The following is a 17,823-nucleotide window of genomic DNA, read 5'->3' as shown; positions in this document are numbered from 1 at the left end:
TCTTCATTTTCTTTATTTTATCAAAAACTTGCAAACAAAAAAAGATCATTATGAGCAAATGCTTTTATATGAATATGTACAAATAGGGAGACAATCATAAATACTCTTGAAACAACAGATGTTTAAAAAGGGACCGCAATGATAAGGAAATAACGCAGCGCGCGTGAGACGCATGCCAAAGACTAATAGTTTGCGAAAGGAACTGACACAATGTCCCCACTAACAAATCTCTCCTGTTAGGAAGAAAACATACCTCCAACAGAAAGCGCAAGGAAGCCTCAAGAGATGTATGCCTTTCTGCAAGAACCACATCACAATAAGATCGATCGTATCGACTTACATTTCGGTACCACCTTTAAATAACCACCTTTAAAGAACAGTTACCATTATAATGCTACACAGACTTTACAGGTGCATCTTAATATACATACAAATATCATAGAATGTTAATTTCAGTCATTTCAAAAAGCGAAACTCATTCTCGTAGAGCCACTACACATAGAGAAACCTTTCATGATAATTACAGTTTACAACAAATGTAAACCAAAAATCAACCAGCATAAGCAGTGGTCTCCAACCACCGGGCCGTGGACAGGGGGGTCACTTGGTACCGGGCCGCCAAGCCGCACAGGAGAAAAAAAAAAAGTATATATATATATTTTTTTTTTTCTTCCTGTTTGTTTAGTCTAATGAGTTTCACTATGAAATGCACTTGTACGGATTGAGTTTTTATGGATTATTTCATTCAAATTGGTGATGGATATTGGTGGGAAAAAATGGTTTCTATTATATTGATTAATACACACTAATGTACACGAGAGAGTGCTGTTTTCCTTTCATTGTAATATTTACTGTATAATTGATTGACAAGGGGTAGAAACCCTTGGATTGAGTGGTACTGTTCATAAAAGGTGATTAGAGAGTGGTACATCAGAAAAGGATGAGGCATGTAGGCCACTGCTGCTTTCTTCAATGCAAGCCAAAAGACAAATAACACATACACTATGTTTCTATTATTAGCACCACTGGTAGGGGAACAAATACTGATTCTGAAAAATTTGTTCTGTGGTAGAATGAGCGCTCCCCTCAGTTCAAATACGGCACGTGTGGCTAGCAGAAAAAAAAAAGTAAGATAAAAGTCAGTGTTCTGATAGAACAGCCCATGTTTCGCCCTCAGTTTCTTGGCTGGGAGTTGAACTCTTGACAGATGTTTTGGACGATCTTGGGCACAAATTTGTACAAGTTGTCAAACTCATCCACAAAGAAAGAGTGCTCCTTGTCTGGGTCCGTAGCGATGTACTCCAATTCATCCTGGGCGGCCCAGGCGATTCCGATGGAGTAGGCGATCACACCTGGAATGCAGGTAAGGAGGGGAAGAGTCAAATAAATCATGAAAACACACAATGGAAAAATTCTGTACAGATGTAACACTGCTTAACAGCACACTTGAATCCAAAAGGTTTCTTTAGTTCTACATTTTGGTCTCCCTATCTGTGTCTCTTATAGGTGCGGTCACAATATGGTTGTTGATGTTGTTTCTATTGTTGTGGTTATTGCCAGGGATGCTGATGAATGGATAACCACCACCAGAGAAGAATAGTAATATTCCAGATTTTTAAACTGTCTTTTGGCTTGAAGGTAAAACAAGAAGGTTTCCAGATGTCACAATTTAACCATCAGAGACTTAAAGCAGGTCTTCACCTTGGCTATGCACTGCCAGCGCAGGTGCTCTGACATCATCATATGAGCGTCCATCTGTGATAACGATCAATATTTTGCGTTTGTTGGGTTTGGACTTGCTGAAGAGTTGCTCGGCGGCGTAAGTGATGGCAGCTCCCGTGCTGGTGCCGCCGCTCCAGTAGTCGATGCGTTTGATGGCGTTGAGCAGTTCGGCCTTGGTGTTGTACTGTCCAAAGGCGAACTCTAACCTCTGCTCGTAGGTGTACTGCACGGCGCCCACTCGCGTATCCGTGTCGGAGATCTCAAACTCTCGTGTAATGTTGGCCACAAACTGCAAGACGGTGCGGAAGTTGCCCGTGCCCACGCTGCTGGAGCCATCGATGACGAATGCGATGTCATTGGCGTTGAGGCAGGTTTTGCTGCAAAACAGTCGATCTGTGTCGCACACTCGCTTCACCAGAGGCTGTACGCTTTTCCTCAGAGCGAACCAGCTGGACACGGGCAAGGAGTAGAAGCCGTTGGTGCGACACACGGCCTGCGGGACCACAAGACAAAACAGTTTTTCAGATACAACTTTTTGACTGTCAGTTCCTAATCTTTTGAACTCACAAATTTACCTAGTCTGAAATCTGTTCTGCCATAATAAGTAAATGTTCATTCACTATAACTCACTAATGGTCCCACCTTGTCTACAAAATTAGGCTCCACTAGGTTTTGCTTCTCGTTGTCATCGGCACCCTCGATGGTGACAAAAAAGATGTTGATGCCGGACTCTCTGGCCAGCCGGGATGCCTCCTCCACCTTGTCTGTGGGCCAGCCGTCCACCAGCACCACAGCAACGTTTGGAGCGCCTCCTCGGTTCCCGTTGGCATCACTGAAGTAGAGCTTGTTGATGTAGGACAGGGCTTTACCTGTTTGGACACCAGGGGGCAGCAACGTGAAGAAGAACAATACATCTTCCTGTTTTTAGACTCAGGGCTGACCTGGAGCCTATCCCAACTAGCTTTTTGAGGTATATCTATTTCAGTTTTATACAAATTATAACGTATTGCTTCTTTTACAATTGTGAGACAGATGTGCCACTACTTTTAAAATGCTGCACGTGTCGTGGTACAATTAAAACTAATGGTAGATATGAACATAGTACAATAAGCAGATAAAGGTGTCGTTTCAAAAACACTGGGGGGGAAAAAACCCTCCAGATTTATGCTGATGAATAAAAGTAACTTATGAAATACTTGAGGCTTTGAGAACCTGCATGTTCTAAATATATAGTGAGGACAAACTCTCACTTGATCAAATACTTGTGGTTTTGAAGTTGTGACTGTGTTTGCTAACCATGCCTGATTCCACTGTATTTCACACAATAAAACTATAATCAGCATGTGTAGCCTTATTTCTTATCGTAGTCCACACGAGTATGTCTACGTATAAACGATATAGCACCAGCTTTAGCCTGTCATTTACCAGGCTGTTCTAAAAATGGTGAAACAGCAGACGCTTTGTTAGTGACTTTTATAACTCGTCACACGTTTGCATGATTTGAGAGCGAGCAAACAAACAATGCTATTTGTATTCGTGCGCAATGTTTAAAACGAGGCCCAAAGCCACATGTGGTAGTAGACGCAACTCTAAGTCATTGAAAGCCCCCCACAAGTCCACCCTCACACTCCTCAAACCAATTTCTTTCTGGTCTGAGCCAAAGAAAAACACTGTTTACAGATGCAAGACTGTATTTAACTAACAGTGTACGGCAGCAAATTTAGATCTAATTCTATCCTTGCGTGAGAAAATTGCATCCGGCTCATGAGCCAAACAATAACAGCATCCTTTTCCATTTCACATTTTGTGTCCTGCAGGCACGGCACTCACCCACATTGGAGAGGCCTCCCTTTTGGACAATCTTGCCGATGCTCGTCTTCACGTCTCTTGAGTTGGAGTGACTCTTAAGGCTGATCTCTGTGACAGCGTCGTCTCTGCGCACCAAGCAATAGACACAGACTTTTTTTTTTTTCCCCCATTTGAAAATGCTTTGATTTCTATGGCAAGAGAGGAGAAAACTAACCCGTATTGAACGACGCCCATTATGGGTCCGGCCACACCAATGTTGATAACCTGAGCCACCTCGGTCAGGAAGTCCTTTTGGATCTTAAAACGCCGCTTCCCGATGCTCCAGCTCCCGTCCATCAAGAATACCAGATCCACCTTGCAAGCTAAGGACACATCACAAAAATCACCATTCTAATCAACATGGAAATATACTTGAAAATAAGGTCTTCTCAAGCTTGAAGTGCTTGAAAACACAATCTCAAATGGCAAACGTGGTGTGAAATTGTTCCTACACATACCTGGGTCTCCCTGTGACACAGATTCAGGTGCTCTGGGTGCAGGTGGCTGTTCTCTCATGCTGAAGCCTGCAAAGAAAAGTGAGACTTCATCAAATCTCAACCACTAATGCATGGTAGGTTTTGTTTTGGTTCATGCTTCTAAAATTTTAGTCAAATCAGATTTCATCTACTGAATGGAAAAACATATTGGAATGTTAAATATTATTAACTTATGTCTTATATAGAGGAGTACATCCATATTATTAAATGGTGCCTGCACTGGGGTAAACATGTTCAAAAAATAGTTCAGCAGTGATTGGACATTGTCATTTCCTAGGAATGTTGTAAAACTGAGTGTTTGAACATGTGAACAATATCAAAGATACATGAACATAAATTGTTGCTTATTATAGTTTAGTTTCCAACCTTGTTAAATTCTTTTTACACAATGTTGACAACATTTTTGAATTTTTTTGCCAACAACGTAGAAATCAATAAATTTTCAACTTTGCAAAAAATCTAAATTCCAGATGCACTGGACCTTCCTTCCCAAAGCATTGAAATATGTTGATCAGAAAGAAAGAAAAAACAGTCAAGAACCGAAAAGTTAATTTTATCATGGAATTTTCCCAAATAACAGCAGCTGTCTGCCTTCTAATGTGTGTATGTGTATTGCGTAAACCCAATCAGGGGTCACTTTGATCATAAGCCATCATGCTGTTTGACATTATCTCCACATCCCTTCAATTAGAGGTCTGCCACAAAGCCAAATGCGTTTTCCTTGGATAACCTCAGCTTGGTTTGTACTTACGCTTTACCCAGGCGACTTAATTGTTGCCAAGACAACTCCACTGAGAGTCAGAAATAAATATCGATAAGAATCTCACCTGATTGATAAAGGTTTGCGTCAGGCCTCCATTCATCCACTGTTTCCACTGCACAGATATCACGCAAGCAAATCACTACCGGCAATACTCACGAAAGGCTTGGCATGATATGTCACATGTCAACTGAGATGATCTTTATAATTGTCATGTGTTTTTTTTTTTTTTTTTTTCCAAGCTAATGCCGGACTGGATACAAGCAGGTGTTTTGCAGCCACGTTGACCGCAGCTCACCTCTCGTAGCGGTTGTATCCAGCGGCGCTTGGCGGTTGCCATCCAAGTCAGTGGCTCGGGACACTAAAAGGAACACATGTTCAGTCATCGCACATCTGTGACACGCATCTCATGCCAAACACAAATATCACGGCTGGTTGGCCCACTCCTACTGGCTTTGGTTCCCATCTGGTAGGATGCGTGGTAGAAATTTAGTGGCGCATGCCGGGAAGGAATTTCCTTTCTTTTAAGATTGCTTTTGCGGGCGTCTTCAAACAGCTACAACCTGTAATCGGGAACCGATGGCTGTTTGCTCAACGATTTGGGCCTTGCCAATGAGCCATAACTGAGCCTATAAACAAATGGAATGACTTTGCCCTTAAACGTACTTAAGGGAGTACTTCTGGACGACTTCTATAACTCTACACACGATACTCCAGTCTTACATCATTCAAAGAACAATGTCACTTTTGACCTTACAAATAAGACACGATTTTATTGCAAACAGATGACATCAAATTGTTCATCCGTCCGCCTGTCCATCCGTCCGTCCAGCCATCCATCCATTCATCCATCTTCTGTACCACTCAAGGGCGTGCTGGAGCCTATCCCAGCAGTCATCGGGCAGTAGGTGTAGGACACCTTGAACCAATCGCAGGGCACACAGAGACAATCCGTACTCACACTCAAACCTGCGGGCAATTTGGAGTGCTCAATCAGCCTACCATGCATGTTTTTGGGAAGTGGGAGGTAACCGGAGTGCCTGGAGAAAACCCACACAGGCACGAGGAGAATATGCAAACTCCACACAGAACCCGCACCCTCTGAACTGTGAGGCGGACGTGCTAACCAGTGCGCCACCGTGCCACCACACCAATTGTTAAATAAATAGATACTGAAAGGAAAACACAACATAAGTGCCAGTAGAATCTTAGAGGCAAAAAATGTTAACATGTTATGTTGCCAGTTATTAGTGTGACAAATCCAATTGTTAAATAAATAAATAAATAAATAAATAAATACACACATACACACATACACACATACATACATACATACATACATACATACATACATACATACATACATACATACATACATACATACATACATACATACATACATCTTGAAAGGAAAACAACATAAGTGCCAGTAGAATCTAGCAAAGAGGCAAAAATGTTGTCAAAGTTATTAGTTACCACTCCAAAAGATGTTTTACTGGTAGCTCTGCATTAGTCACACCACATATGGCTTTATACAAGAATCTTTTATGACTTTATATGAGATCCAATCCAGGATTGAAACTCCCCCCGCCCCCCCCAGACCTGTTAGTTGGCTTTGAACAGAAGAGAAAAACACTTACGGTATGATCCAATGTTATAATACCAGCGCTCAAAGTCTGAGATATCGGGCCTGTGATCCTGAACTAGAGGAGGATGGTTTAAAACCTGTTAGTGTTCCCATAATAAACTTCAGAAGGAAAGCACTTGTTTCCATGGCTACGATTGGTTATGTCATGCTTCATAGCCAATCCCACACCAGTGAAAACATCATAATGCTCAATTTGCGGCCTGCTTCTGCACGTCACATTACAGCTCTTTACTTAAGAGCAACTACGGCACCCATTCAACACATTCATGCTCTTCACATGTCCAACTGTATCAGTCACATGATCATGCATGATGCTATGTGCACATGCAGCATGCAATGATACAAACAAGTTGCTGTCCGAGACTTACCTGTCATCTCCGGTGTGTCCGTTTCACTCCAAGTGTATCCTGAGTCTGGCGCTGCATAAACAACATCTAAATATACAGCAGAGGGTTCCAGTTAAGGTGCTTGTCCCCTTACAAATGATTAGCGTGACTTCTATCGTTAAACACAGTTCAAGTCTATTCTATTGAATCATTATCATCAGAGCACTGATGTTCTGCTCTGCGTTGGAGTACCTGATGATCGTCTGGCACCAGGGAACCACTCAGGACGAGGGAAGGACGGAGGGGTCCAGTCCCTCCTTGGAAAAACTGTGCAGGGGAAGATAAGAGCATGAGGGAGAGCATACTTGTGACCTCCACTCAAGCTTTTGCGCCATTAGTGGAGTGTGCACAAGATGTTCAGCCTTGAGTCAGACATGAAACATACCGTAGTGACTCAGACAGCTGAGCCTCTACGATTGTTTGCATTACGCTAGATAGAGGAAGGTACGAAGAATGCGCAAAACCAACATGCATCTACGTATACTTACCAAGTTGTGGGTCTCCATTAATCAGTTCCATCCTACTCACAATGAATACTTCATTGTGAAATTAGTCTGGATCTACTAGTTTCTGTTTGGTTTTTTGTTAAGCTGCTGTAATTGCTAACTGGTTTTCTACGGATCAAAATCCTTTTCCATTATGAAAAAAAAAACAGTTGCTTGAGAATTGTAGTTTACTATATTACACAATACCTCATGACCATCTTGCTCTGAACAAACATTCTATTAATGAACAAAAATACAACCAAGACCAAAACTAAGCATTTTTGGTAAAAATCAAAACTAATAAAAAATGTTCTAAAAACTAATTTAAACTGTCTGAATTAAAAAAACTCATGTCAAAACAAAATACGATAAAAACTATAATAAAAAAAAATCTGTTGACTAACAAAAATGATGTTAACTCTTATATAGCTACAGTAACTGTTCAAACATACAGAGCAGAACATCACATGAGTCTCAACGGACTAAAGCCACTTCAGTGCACACTCCGTGCAACAAATGGCTAGCTTACACAAGCGCACAGCCTAGGCTCAGGGTTCCCATCCTGTGGCAGCGAGCAGGCCAGCTCTGTGTTGACTCTCTGCTCACTGGAGCATGGGAGTATTATTTTAAAGTTGGGACAGTGTAGACAAAAAAATAACCCAAAAAAACACCAGCGGTCACAAGGTCAGAGTGCCACATTTGGTGTGTGTTGGTATTGGAGTATGTGTTTCTTTTGTTTTTTTAAATCACCTTAAATTCAAAAAGTCAGGTAATCATTAAAGCTTTAAAAAGATGCTTATGTATTATGGCAGCAAAACTTTATATTGCTGCTTTGCATTCAATTCTGTTTACAAATTTCGTCATGTACTTTATTTCATATACTGATGAAGATTGTTATTAACAGTAACATTTTCGAATAGGGGGGGGGGGAAGTCATAAATCATCACTATTTGAGCACTTCATCCCCTCGCGTGGCTGATCTCCACCTCTGACCTTCCAACTCTGACCTTCAGAATTTCCCTGTCAGGTACACAATTTGCCTCTTTGCGCTCTTACCCAGCCTTTAACTGTCATTACCGCTGCTAATAAACTTCACAAGCAGATAAACGTTATTTAATTATCATGGAGATGGATTGGACTGGATGGATTGTATTGTATTGGATGCTGTTCAATTCCACACAAGTAAAAACAGAGGCACTTCCACGTCAAGACAAAAAGCCTTTTGGTTTGAACCCAGCAAGGAAATAAAATCACAGTGGATGCAAAACCGGATCTCTCTCTCTCTCTCTCTGCAAGCATTTACAAGGAATGGGAAGAGGCTCGGCCTGATGGACTCTCTTGGAAGGTACAATTACTACTTTACTGAGAGAGAGCCTTTCTCATCACAGTCTTATCTTCTTCAGTGCAGATATGGCACGAGATGAATGCTTTTTATCTTCACGTCAGTCATCCCAGAGGCACTTAAAGCTCATTTTTCATGTCTCCCCTCTTATACTGAGCCACAGCAAGTCTCAGATAGCTAAATGCATTTATCTAGATTCAAATTCTTCGAGAGTACGATTACAAAAATATCAGCAATAAAAAGCAGTAATTTTATCACTTTGAATGTTACTGTTAATCTGTAAGTGGAAACAGGAACTTAGCCCAAAACAAATTTTTAAAAAGTATATAGTACAGGAAGATCAAAAAATAAAAACAGCCTCCTTGGCCACCTATTAGTGTGTCTGCTGGTACTATTCACTGGTCACTTACCAGGATTGGATTGGCTCATGATTGGAGTCCGCTCCTTTGGGGTCGGCTGACCTCTGTTAAAAGCTGCTTGGAGCAATAAGAAACAGAAAAAAATATATAAAGCAGAAGACATGGAGAGCAGGAAGATGACAAATCATTGGGAAAGAGGAAGCACAGGCTACATCCATCATTTCAGCTAGTAATCTGTTTTACTGTTGTCCTTGAAGCATATATAATATTGTCTCTTTTAAAAAAAAAAAAAAAAAAAAAGCTGAATTTGAGGATGCGGCCGATAACAAGAGTAGCTACTGGGAAAGGAATGTGAGCTTGATTTGGTGGATTAGCGGCAGTTTTAGGGTGAGGATAGCAGAGCATTATGGGTGTGGACATCAAGGGCACTCTAACAGCATCTCCAACATTCTTGTTCAAGCACCACTGACCTTCACCTACATTCCACGTTGGTTCCACCAGGTCTACCTTTACGTGTGTGTGGGTGCGTGTGTATAGAATGAGACTGACCCGGCCCAACTGGAGACGACGATTGTCTCCTCATAGGCGAACCTGCCTCTGGTCTACGCAAACCTGTGAGCAAACAAAAACAGAAAGAGATCATATGAAATAACACATGAGGCCTTTAGGTCTAATCAAAAGGTGTATTTTTTTCTGAAATGAATATTTTTATATTCCTTTGTAATGCATAATACTTACTAGTTAAGCATGAAGCAAGCTGAAAACAGTCACTGAGTGGTATTGAAAAAAAAACACAACAAAAACATTTTGGCCAAAAAAGCAGCACCAAAAGTTCATGCAAAGTTAGTAAGAAGGGAAAGCAAACAAAAATATCGTCAGGGATATTGAAAAGGTGTCTTTACAGTACCTGCGTTGGCACGCTGCGGGTATCTATTTGGATAGGCGCTCCCACGGAATACTTAGAAGAAACATCATGATATCGTCAAAGATTTGCCACATGTGGCATGAAGGATTTTCTAAGAGCTGCAGAGTCAGTCGACTACCTTGGCTGGGACTGTTGCCTTGAGCACTCTGTGATTGCCCTACATCAGTGTTAGAATAACATAAATACATTTAGGCAACAATCAACGGAACACCCACCAGGTTATGATCATCTCAAATTCACAAATTATGTCATAGCGCATTACATTTGAGTTCTAGACTACGCGAGCCTTTTTCACAGAAGACAACTTGCGACTCAAAGCTATTTAACTTGACTTAACTCATTAAGTCACTTGCCTATCCTTCACAATTATCTCCTAAAGATGTGAAATGTTTCACTCCATACATTGTACTCCTCCACTTAAAATAGAAGCTAGATTAATTTGAGTCAGTTGTCCACCGACTTTGTGAAAAAAGCTTTTGCTGAACGGCGCCTCTAAGAAGCAAATACTTAATGCTCGCCATCGATTATTTTGCTGTGCGGAAATGGGCTCTATAAATCACGTCATGCCACCATGACGTAACGTTACTTTGCTTCACTCACTTGAACTAGAAGCTGCTACATGGGCAAGATATGGGTGGCCGCTGCCTAAATAAAAGAAAGGCAAATTGAGCATGGAGAGAAAACATCATGAGTTGAAAAGATGTTTTCCAGCATGTGAGCCACACATTACTTTAGCACACAGCTCCTTTGAGGACTCACTGTGGCTGCTTTTGTTCCCAAAGTGTTTGATAATGTTTACATGTATTTGAGGTGGTGAGAGGTACGATCGAATGAGCTTTAGGTCAGTTAGTCCAAATAGCAGCACAAGTGCAAGGCAGTGCGGCAGCCATTTGTCATGACAACACTTGCTGCCATCACATAAATAAAGGCCTGTTTTGGCAGAAAAAAAAAAAAAAGAGCTAGTAGTGACACACTGCTGTTCAGATGTTAGTTAGGCAGCACGATGGATCGTCTGTGTGGACTGTGGAATTTCACGTAACATGCATTGATCCATCAGAAAACACCCAACACGGGCGATGTTTGATTTGGGTCACCTGCATCTCTGACTTTATGAACGGCAGTGCGGCTTTTGAGAGTGGTAGGGGGCGGTGGGGGAGGAGGCGTGGTGGTGGTGGTGGGAGCCTGGGTCGTGGGGACGACTGTGGTAGGTTCAGGTGTTGTGGTGGTGGTAGTAGTAGTGGTGGTGGTGGTGGGTGCAGGTGTCGTTGTTGTCGGAAGAGCAGTGGGTGCTTTGTCCTTTTGACCTAAGAGGAGATGACAAATGAAGGCCGTCATCTACAAGATGGATGAGCACAAAGAATGTTTACCCTAGGCCTGGGACTTTGATTCATTCATAACATTTTGCCTGAAGCTTCCAGAAACTTTATTTAGAAGGAACTCATCCTTCCTCTTACTTGTCTTCACATAAGTTGGTCTTGAAGGAACAAAGTTGAGGGTAGCTGGGTAGATTACACCTTTCTTGGGCTTCCCCTCTAAAGAAAGCAGCAAGGTAAGTTAAACTGGTTATGTTGGGTTAACGAAAATGAATTGCTGTTACGCATACCTGTGACAACAAAGGATTCTCTCCATTTCGGAAGTGACAGAGAGCGAACACCATTGGAGTTGCTGCCTTTATAGATGTTCTGGCCTGCCATTTTCCTCACAATCACCTTTCCTCCCGAATTGGTGATGATGCCACTGTTGGCAGATATGCATTTTCCCTTTCAGCTTCTTCTGTAAGCCTTCAATCTCTTAATAATCATCATCAATGCGGCTTCTATGTACCTGTGGATAGCGGCGTTGCAGATGCTGGAGATGGAAGCGAACACACCTGTTCCATACACCTGTTGCTTGGTCTCCCGACAGTGCGGGGGGCATTTGACTATAAATTCCGGGAGACTAATCTTTCCGGCTCTGACGTCGCATTCAATGGCCGGAACCACTAGGGTTAGAGGAGACGTGTACTTACTGTATATGGTAGTTACCTGTTGTTTTGACAACATTGCAATTGCTAAAACGATGAGCCGATTATTTGTTAAGTAGATACGCATATTAAGCGGATTGTAATCAGCAATTCTTACAATCAATTCATTGTCACAGCAAACAATTTAATTGGGGATTTGTTGCGAGGATTTAGTCTGCATTATAATTTACTCCATTGGATGACATGACTTTTGTCTTGGAAAAATACATGTGGTACCCATTTCAGTAAAATGCAGCATTATCCGTTGAGTAAGCCAATACTGTATTTACAGTTCACCTGAAATCTAATACAGTGTCAGCGTTGACATTATGAAATTATTTATGTGGTAAAAAGTGAGAAGGCGGAGACAACAATGTTATAACTGACGTTGCGAGCCAATGATCGTTACCTTGCTTTGGTTTCTTAGTCTTTGACCCGTTCGGCTTGGCCCGACAAGTGCAGGACAGAAGGAGTGCTGTGTGTGAAATAAAGGAAGATTATCATGACAATTATATGATAATAAAATTGATCATTCATTGAGCATCCAAACCCTCAGCCAGAGAAACTTAAAATGATATGTGCCCCTCAACACAACTTAAAAAGAAATACAAAAAGCATCATTGATCATAAAAACACTCGGATATGTGTGTTTTGGGGCTCAAAAACTTGAACGCAACATTTCTTCAGTTCAAAGGGAAAAGAAACAAAATTGCATTATGAAGCCTGTGAGACCTTGTAACATTAACTCAACTTAAAGTGTGAAAGTATTTGTGTGTGTTTTGGCATCAGTTACAGTGTTAACAATCTTCCCAATCTGTAAAACTGCTTTTGTGGAATCTTGCCGTACGTCTTTTTACATTAAGTGAAAGAAAACCCATTTAACTCACCGAGGCAGACGACAGTTACTGATGTTCTGATCATGGTTGAGTGTGTGTTGGTTTCCGTGGGCCAGATGTCCTTGTGTAAACTCTTTGAAAAGTGAGCAAAACCAGAACTTAACATTTGAGTATACTTCTCCCACTGAGCAAGACGACGACGTATACCTGGACTAAAAGCTGCATACCTCCTCAACCACACAAGACGATTAAATATAACACGGCTTGTGCTTGCTTGGATGTATTGACAAACAAACAAAAAAAGAAGCTCCACACCTCACAGCTGGCAATTGTTACAAACTTGTTTGTCGCAAAAGAATACAAATGACATCAAGCAGAGTCAATTAGAGAGTAGTGCAAGCAAAATTAGATTGAACAGATCAGATGGCTGTGATGACCACATGAAGATGGGTGTCAGTTATTTATGTCTGGCGTGAACACAAGCAAAAATGGAATCCACACTGCAGGTCAGCTGAAGTATTGATTCAAGCCTTGATAAGGAGCCACAAAGGCCTTTGAGCTACTTTCACCTGCTTTTCACCTACAGACTGTTGGATGAACTCGCTGTTGGCGTTCCCTGTTAACACTGGAATGCCATACCACCCACGAAGGTGATTTCTCGTCACACACAGGTCAATGTGAAAGAGGACCAATGTGACCATCTCATTGTCACACTGAGGTTCACTGATATTAATATTTTGATAAACTTATTCAACCATGTAAAAGAAACAAACTATTATGTGACACAAGATAGCTTGCTCTACGTGACTGCAGCCAACAATCACATTGATATAGACCGCCAATCAAAACATATTTGTCAGAAAGAATACACAATAAAATATTATTGGTTTTATGGGTTTTATATGTTTGTTTATATTTATACATAGTTGTACTAAGTTCCTTCCTATGTTTCCTTTTTTCAATCACTTTTTTGGTTCTTTTATCACAAACAGGATTTTTACATGTTTTTTTGGTTTCATTTTTTTTATTGATCACTAAACAATATCTAACAACAGTAATTGGTCAATAAAGAGTAACTGGACAGAAAAAAAGCTTGGAAACCCAATACACAGTAACTAAATACTACGAATCCTTTCCACCCTCTTTGATCTGCATAGTTTTTACTGAGAACATTGTTCCTGTTTAACTTCTCATACAGCAGCGGTAAAACATGCCCGATTTGGCTAAACATTTTGATCTCACATTCATGAGCACTGACTTCATTTTTCCACTGAACTGCGTTTCGACATGAAAGTCTGATGACTTCTTCTGCATCTGACCATTTCTCTCATGTATGAGTTGAGTTTAGCAAGCTGGGGCAGATACTCTGCTACTAAAAGGCAGGCCTGCATTGGGAGTGGAGGACAATTCATCACACTTTGCTCAGTTAAGTCAACTATTGCAAGGAAGGTACTTGTCAAAGTCTTTCTCATTCAATTTCCTACTGCGGACCTCTCTTCATTGTTTGCATACCATTGACCTAATAGAAAAAAATGACAATGTAAAAATAGTTGTCTACAGCTCATATTGCTTCTCTCCAATCAAAGAAAAAAATTCAAACTGCAGCCGTTGTTACCTATTTTGATAGGTCTTTGTTTACTAGTAGAGATCCCTCCACAGATGCAACAGAAAGGGAACGGAAATGACAGAGGAATTTTCCCCAACCAATTCAGAAGGTGAAAGGTTCTCACTTATTTTGTAGTAAACCTGTCAGCTCAGACAGACCACATAACTGAAGGAATTATAGCACATTCATCAGGGTAACCCCCTCGCCACAAAGTGGATTAAGAGCGCCAAACAGAATTGAACTAACTTCTCAAACTTTCATGCATTACTGCACGAGGAGTAAAAATTTGCTGCAGGGGTATTTCCATTTGATGCACTATCAGCAGGAATCGGCTTGTGCTTCTTGATAAGGGACACCTGGAAATCAGGTGCAAAGACGCTGCAAACAGGATGAAGGCTAGCTGCCCAACCCTTTTTTCAAAGAGCGATCCAGTCAAAAGTTCATCGGTCGGCATACAGTACACCTGCATTGTACACACTTGAGGTGTTGAAAGGGCCTTTTATACACTCCCGCTCCTTAAATAAATACGAAAGACTCACAGTCAAAAGGGACAAGGTGGAAAAAATGTATATTTTGTCCCAAATTGACCCACTTTGCCAGTATAAATAAAAGTAACTTCAGTGCCATGGTAACTTAACATTGCACACAAGTGCATATTCATCCTCTGGTTAGAGATGACAAAGATACACACGTACACCAGGGATGTGCTGGTTTTGCTAAATCCCAGCATACACTGGTGTCACAGTTGTATTGTAAGCATGTTTCATGTGCCAAGTGCTGTATCAACAAATCAAGTGAAAGCATCATGGGAGTGCTCCTCTAAAAGCTTTGACCAAACATACTTTTATTGGGTCAGCGATTTTTGCCTTTGGGTAAAATGCTTTATTTTATTGATCATTAACACACATTGGTGTGGTGCGTGGGTGTGTCCAGACTTTCAGCTTTCATTGAAGGGCTGTCACATAAATAATAATGTAATTGAAAATATTATAATTATAGCCATTTTATCCTCTTAGTACTTTTGCTGGGCTTAATTATACACACTGACATACACTTGTAAATGTAACTATGACACTTACTACTGGATGTTATGACAGTAAAATGATTTATTTGAGGGAGGTTTGGAAAGGAAAAAAATGAGAAAATATAGGACGGCCTAATCTACAAAGTTATCTCTAAAGCCTCGAGCGAACGTGGGCCCTGTTTGGTGATCAGACCCTGTACAGCTTGGAATACTTTAATACCTGGCACTGCTCTCTGTGCAAGCCACAGCCTGCTCCAGTCTGCTTCCAGACGTTTTGTTTACACACCAACATTTCCCTGATCTAACTTAATACAGTACAGTGCAAGAAATGTGTGCAATGCATGAACATTAAAAAAAAATAATTCTCAAAGTTCAGTCTTTCAATATAGAGGTAAAAATTAATCACCAGTCATGAAAGGTTGTTCTCTTTGAATGGTTGCTTTGGACAACTTAATTCACTCTATTTAAAATAATTCAAAAACGTGGGAGGATCTTTGCTGTAAATAAATAAATAAATAAATAAATAAATAAATAAATAGAAAAAAATAATTTTGCAGTCTTTAAATAAATATTGATGTTAAAATAAAAATGAAACCGTTTTTGTAACACTAACAGGTTCAAAACAAAAGCCAAAAAAAAACAAAAACAAGACAAAAAAACAGAGAAAGAAAGAAAGAAAGAAAGAAAGAAAGAAAGAAAGAAAGAAAGAAAGAAAGAAAGAAAGAAAGAAAGAAAGAAAGAAAGAATAAATAACTTTCATTCAGCCAAATTTGCCATCATCCACCAAGTCATTAAAAATAACTTACCCAATGAGTTCAAGTAATCTCGGAGCAACGCACGTTGCGAAAGTAAATCCTTGCGCACTAGTTTGACGCGTCCATTCAAGTGAGTGAAGCCTCCACCTGGACTTTTTTAGTCGTGCATGATCGGAGCTGCTGATTAAAAGTGGAGAAGTGGATGGAGCCAGAGTTTCCTCACTTGCCCGTCCCACTTGAGACGCGCAAGGATGCGTTGAGCCTGCCTGCCTGCCTGCCTTCAGCCATGCAGCATGTCAGCGCATTGCAAAGATCATCTTTACTTGTAAGTCTTTGTCTACTTGTGTTTTTCTGTTGCACAGGAGAGAAACCATATTTGAATGTGTCACTCTCGCCACATTCATCAACGCCTCCTCTTCCACACGCACTCTCACAGACACACACCGATCAACACTTGCTTGACAGACGCACTCTTCAATTCATATCCACTATCACTTAAGTGGTCACGTTACGTCACACCTACATAAACATACACACAGTGTTGGAGGTGTACGATGTCAATAGCAATTGCAATATTAATTTTGCAATATTAATTTTGCAACATACATAATAGTGGTAGGATATGTTTTATAGTAATCCCTCGTTTATCGCGGATAATTGGTTAAAAAAAACACCCGCGATTAGTGAAATCCGCAAAGTATGGTCACCAACAAGAAGTACTGGGCAGGCTAAGGAGTTAGTGGAAAGATGGTAATTCACGATCGTGCTATATCATGCAAAAACGGACTTCTAAAGGAATGTAAACGAACATTTGGAGTAATGCGACATTGTTCTAAAGGTTAGACACGTTTCCTCAATTTAGAAGCTTTATTTTGACAAAGTCCAGGTTTACTAAAAATGATCATGAAAAAAAAAACCCAATAGATTTCATGTCCTCCCTTTGCAGACGTAATAGGGCCATTATGGGCCATTTATCAAGAATAACCATGAAAAAGTCAGAGGTCACAGATATTAGTTGAGGAGATCTCGCTCACAATTGCAGTTGAGGTGTCTTGGAAAGGTGTTTGGTGTGCCTTCAACTCCTACCAAAGCTGAACAGCAAACTCATCCAGCCATTTTTATGGAGCTTAGTTTGTGCGAGAAAAAAGCCTTTTTCATAAACATTTCCCCAAAAACAGAATGACAGTTTGCCTTTTCCAAACTGATTGCTCATGTAGGAAACTCCTTTGTCACTTTAAATCATAAAGTTGAATGTTTACATTTATTGTTCTTTGGGGAGAATCCAGTTGTGATTAGCCGTAGATTGTGAGTACAAGACTTGACCAGTGTCAAACAAAGAACCCCTGACAGTGTTAATGAAAGGTTCTTTTTAGTGGCGCAGACACCATACCCACACGGTCTGGAGAATGCGGGATGTAGGAAGTACGTGAGCATGAGGAGCCAGAGGCAGCCTGTGCTTGAGTGCCATCACATACTTGGGATGAGCTGGAGACAGTTTCCAGATGTTTTGGTGCCAATGAGCAACTTTGAAGCAGCATACGTTCTGGTCCGAGCCTTAAAACACGATTCTGTCTTCGTAACACATTTTGGAATGTATTACCTTTACAATTTTATGGGAACATTTTCAG

At 40.8% G+C, this 17,823-nt stretch overlaps 1 protein-coding gene across 3 annotated transcripts; it reads right to left on the bottom strand.

The window, feature by feature from the left end:
* Window positions 1–21: 21 nt before the first annotated feature.
* On the bottom strand, window positions 22–16,352 carry vit (vitrin). 3 transcript variants are annotated; one of them, XM_085921755.1, is made up of 22 exons: window positions 16,247–16,352; window positions 12,862–12,943; window positions 12,384–12,449; window positions 11,797–11,953; window positions 11,576–11,709; window positions 11,427–11,504; window positions 11,067–11,276; window positions 10,091–10,129; window positions 9,955–10,005; window positions 9,597–9,659; window positions 9,099–9,161; window positions 7,054–7,128; window positions 6,844–6,909; window positions 6,468–6,530; window positions 5,126–5,188; window positions 4,895–4,942; window positions 4,029–4,094; window positions 3,746–3,893; window positions 3,553–3,656; window positions 2,365–2,591; window positions 1,702–2,215; window positions 22–1,352 (listed from the first exon to the last, which is right to left on the bottom strand). In XM_085921755.1, the coding sequence occupies exons 2-22, from the start codon at window positions 12,893–12,895 to the stop codon at window positions 1,174–1,176; spliced, it is 2,448 nt and encodes an 815-aa protein (XP_085777881.1). In that variant the 5' UTR covers window positions 12,896–12,943; window positions 16,247–16,352; the 3' UTR covers window positions 22–1,173. The 3 variants fall into 3 exon arrangements, with proteins under 3 accessions (XP_085777881.1, XP_085777882.1, XP_085777883.1); XM_085921756.1 differs by lacking the exon at window positions 6,468–6,530; XM_085921757.1 differs by lacking the exons at window positions 9,955–10,005; window positions 10,091–10,129.
* Between the last annotated feature and the right edge of the window lie 1,471 nt (window positions 16,353–17,823).

The sequence above is a fragment of the Syngnathus leptorhynchus genome, chromosome 10, assembly GCF_054491065.1.
Source record: "Syngnathus leptorhynchus isolate UIUO chromosome 10, UIUO_Slep, whole genome shotgun sequence".
In the NCBI taxonomy this organism is placed as follows: domain Eukaryota; kingdom Metazoa; phylum Chordata; class Actinopteri; order Syngnathiformes; family Syngnathidae; genus Syngnathus; species Syngnathus leptorhynchus.
This window is presented reverse-complemented; position numbering and strand designations above follow the sequence as displayed.

Excerpts from the sequence above, each read along its gene's own strand:
- vit (XM_085921755.1), bottom strand. The coding sequence starts at position 12,895 with ATGATCAGAACATCAGTAACTGTCGTCTGCCTCG. Across the intron at positions 4,095-4,894 it reads CGCAAACCTTTATCAATCAG|GCTTCAGCATGAGAGAACAG; the intron begins GTGAGATTCTTA and ends TTTTCTTTGCAG. Across the intron at positions 2,216-2,364 it reads AGCCTAATTTTGTAGACAAG|GCCGTGTGTCGCACCAACGG; the intron begins GTGGGACCATTA and ends GTGGTCCCGCAG.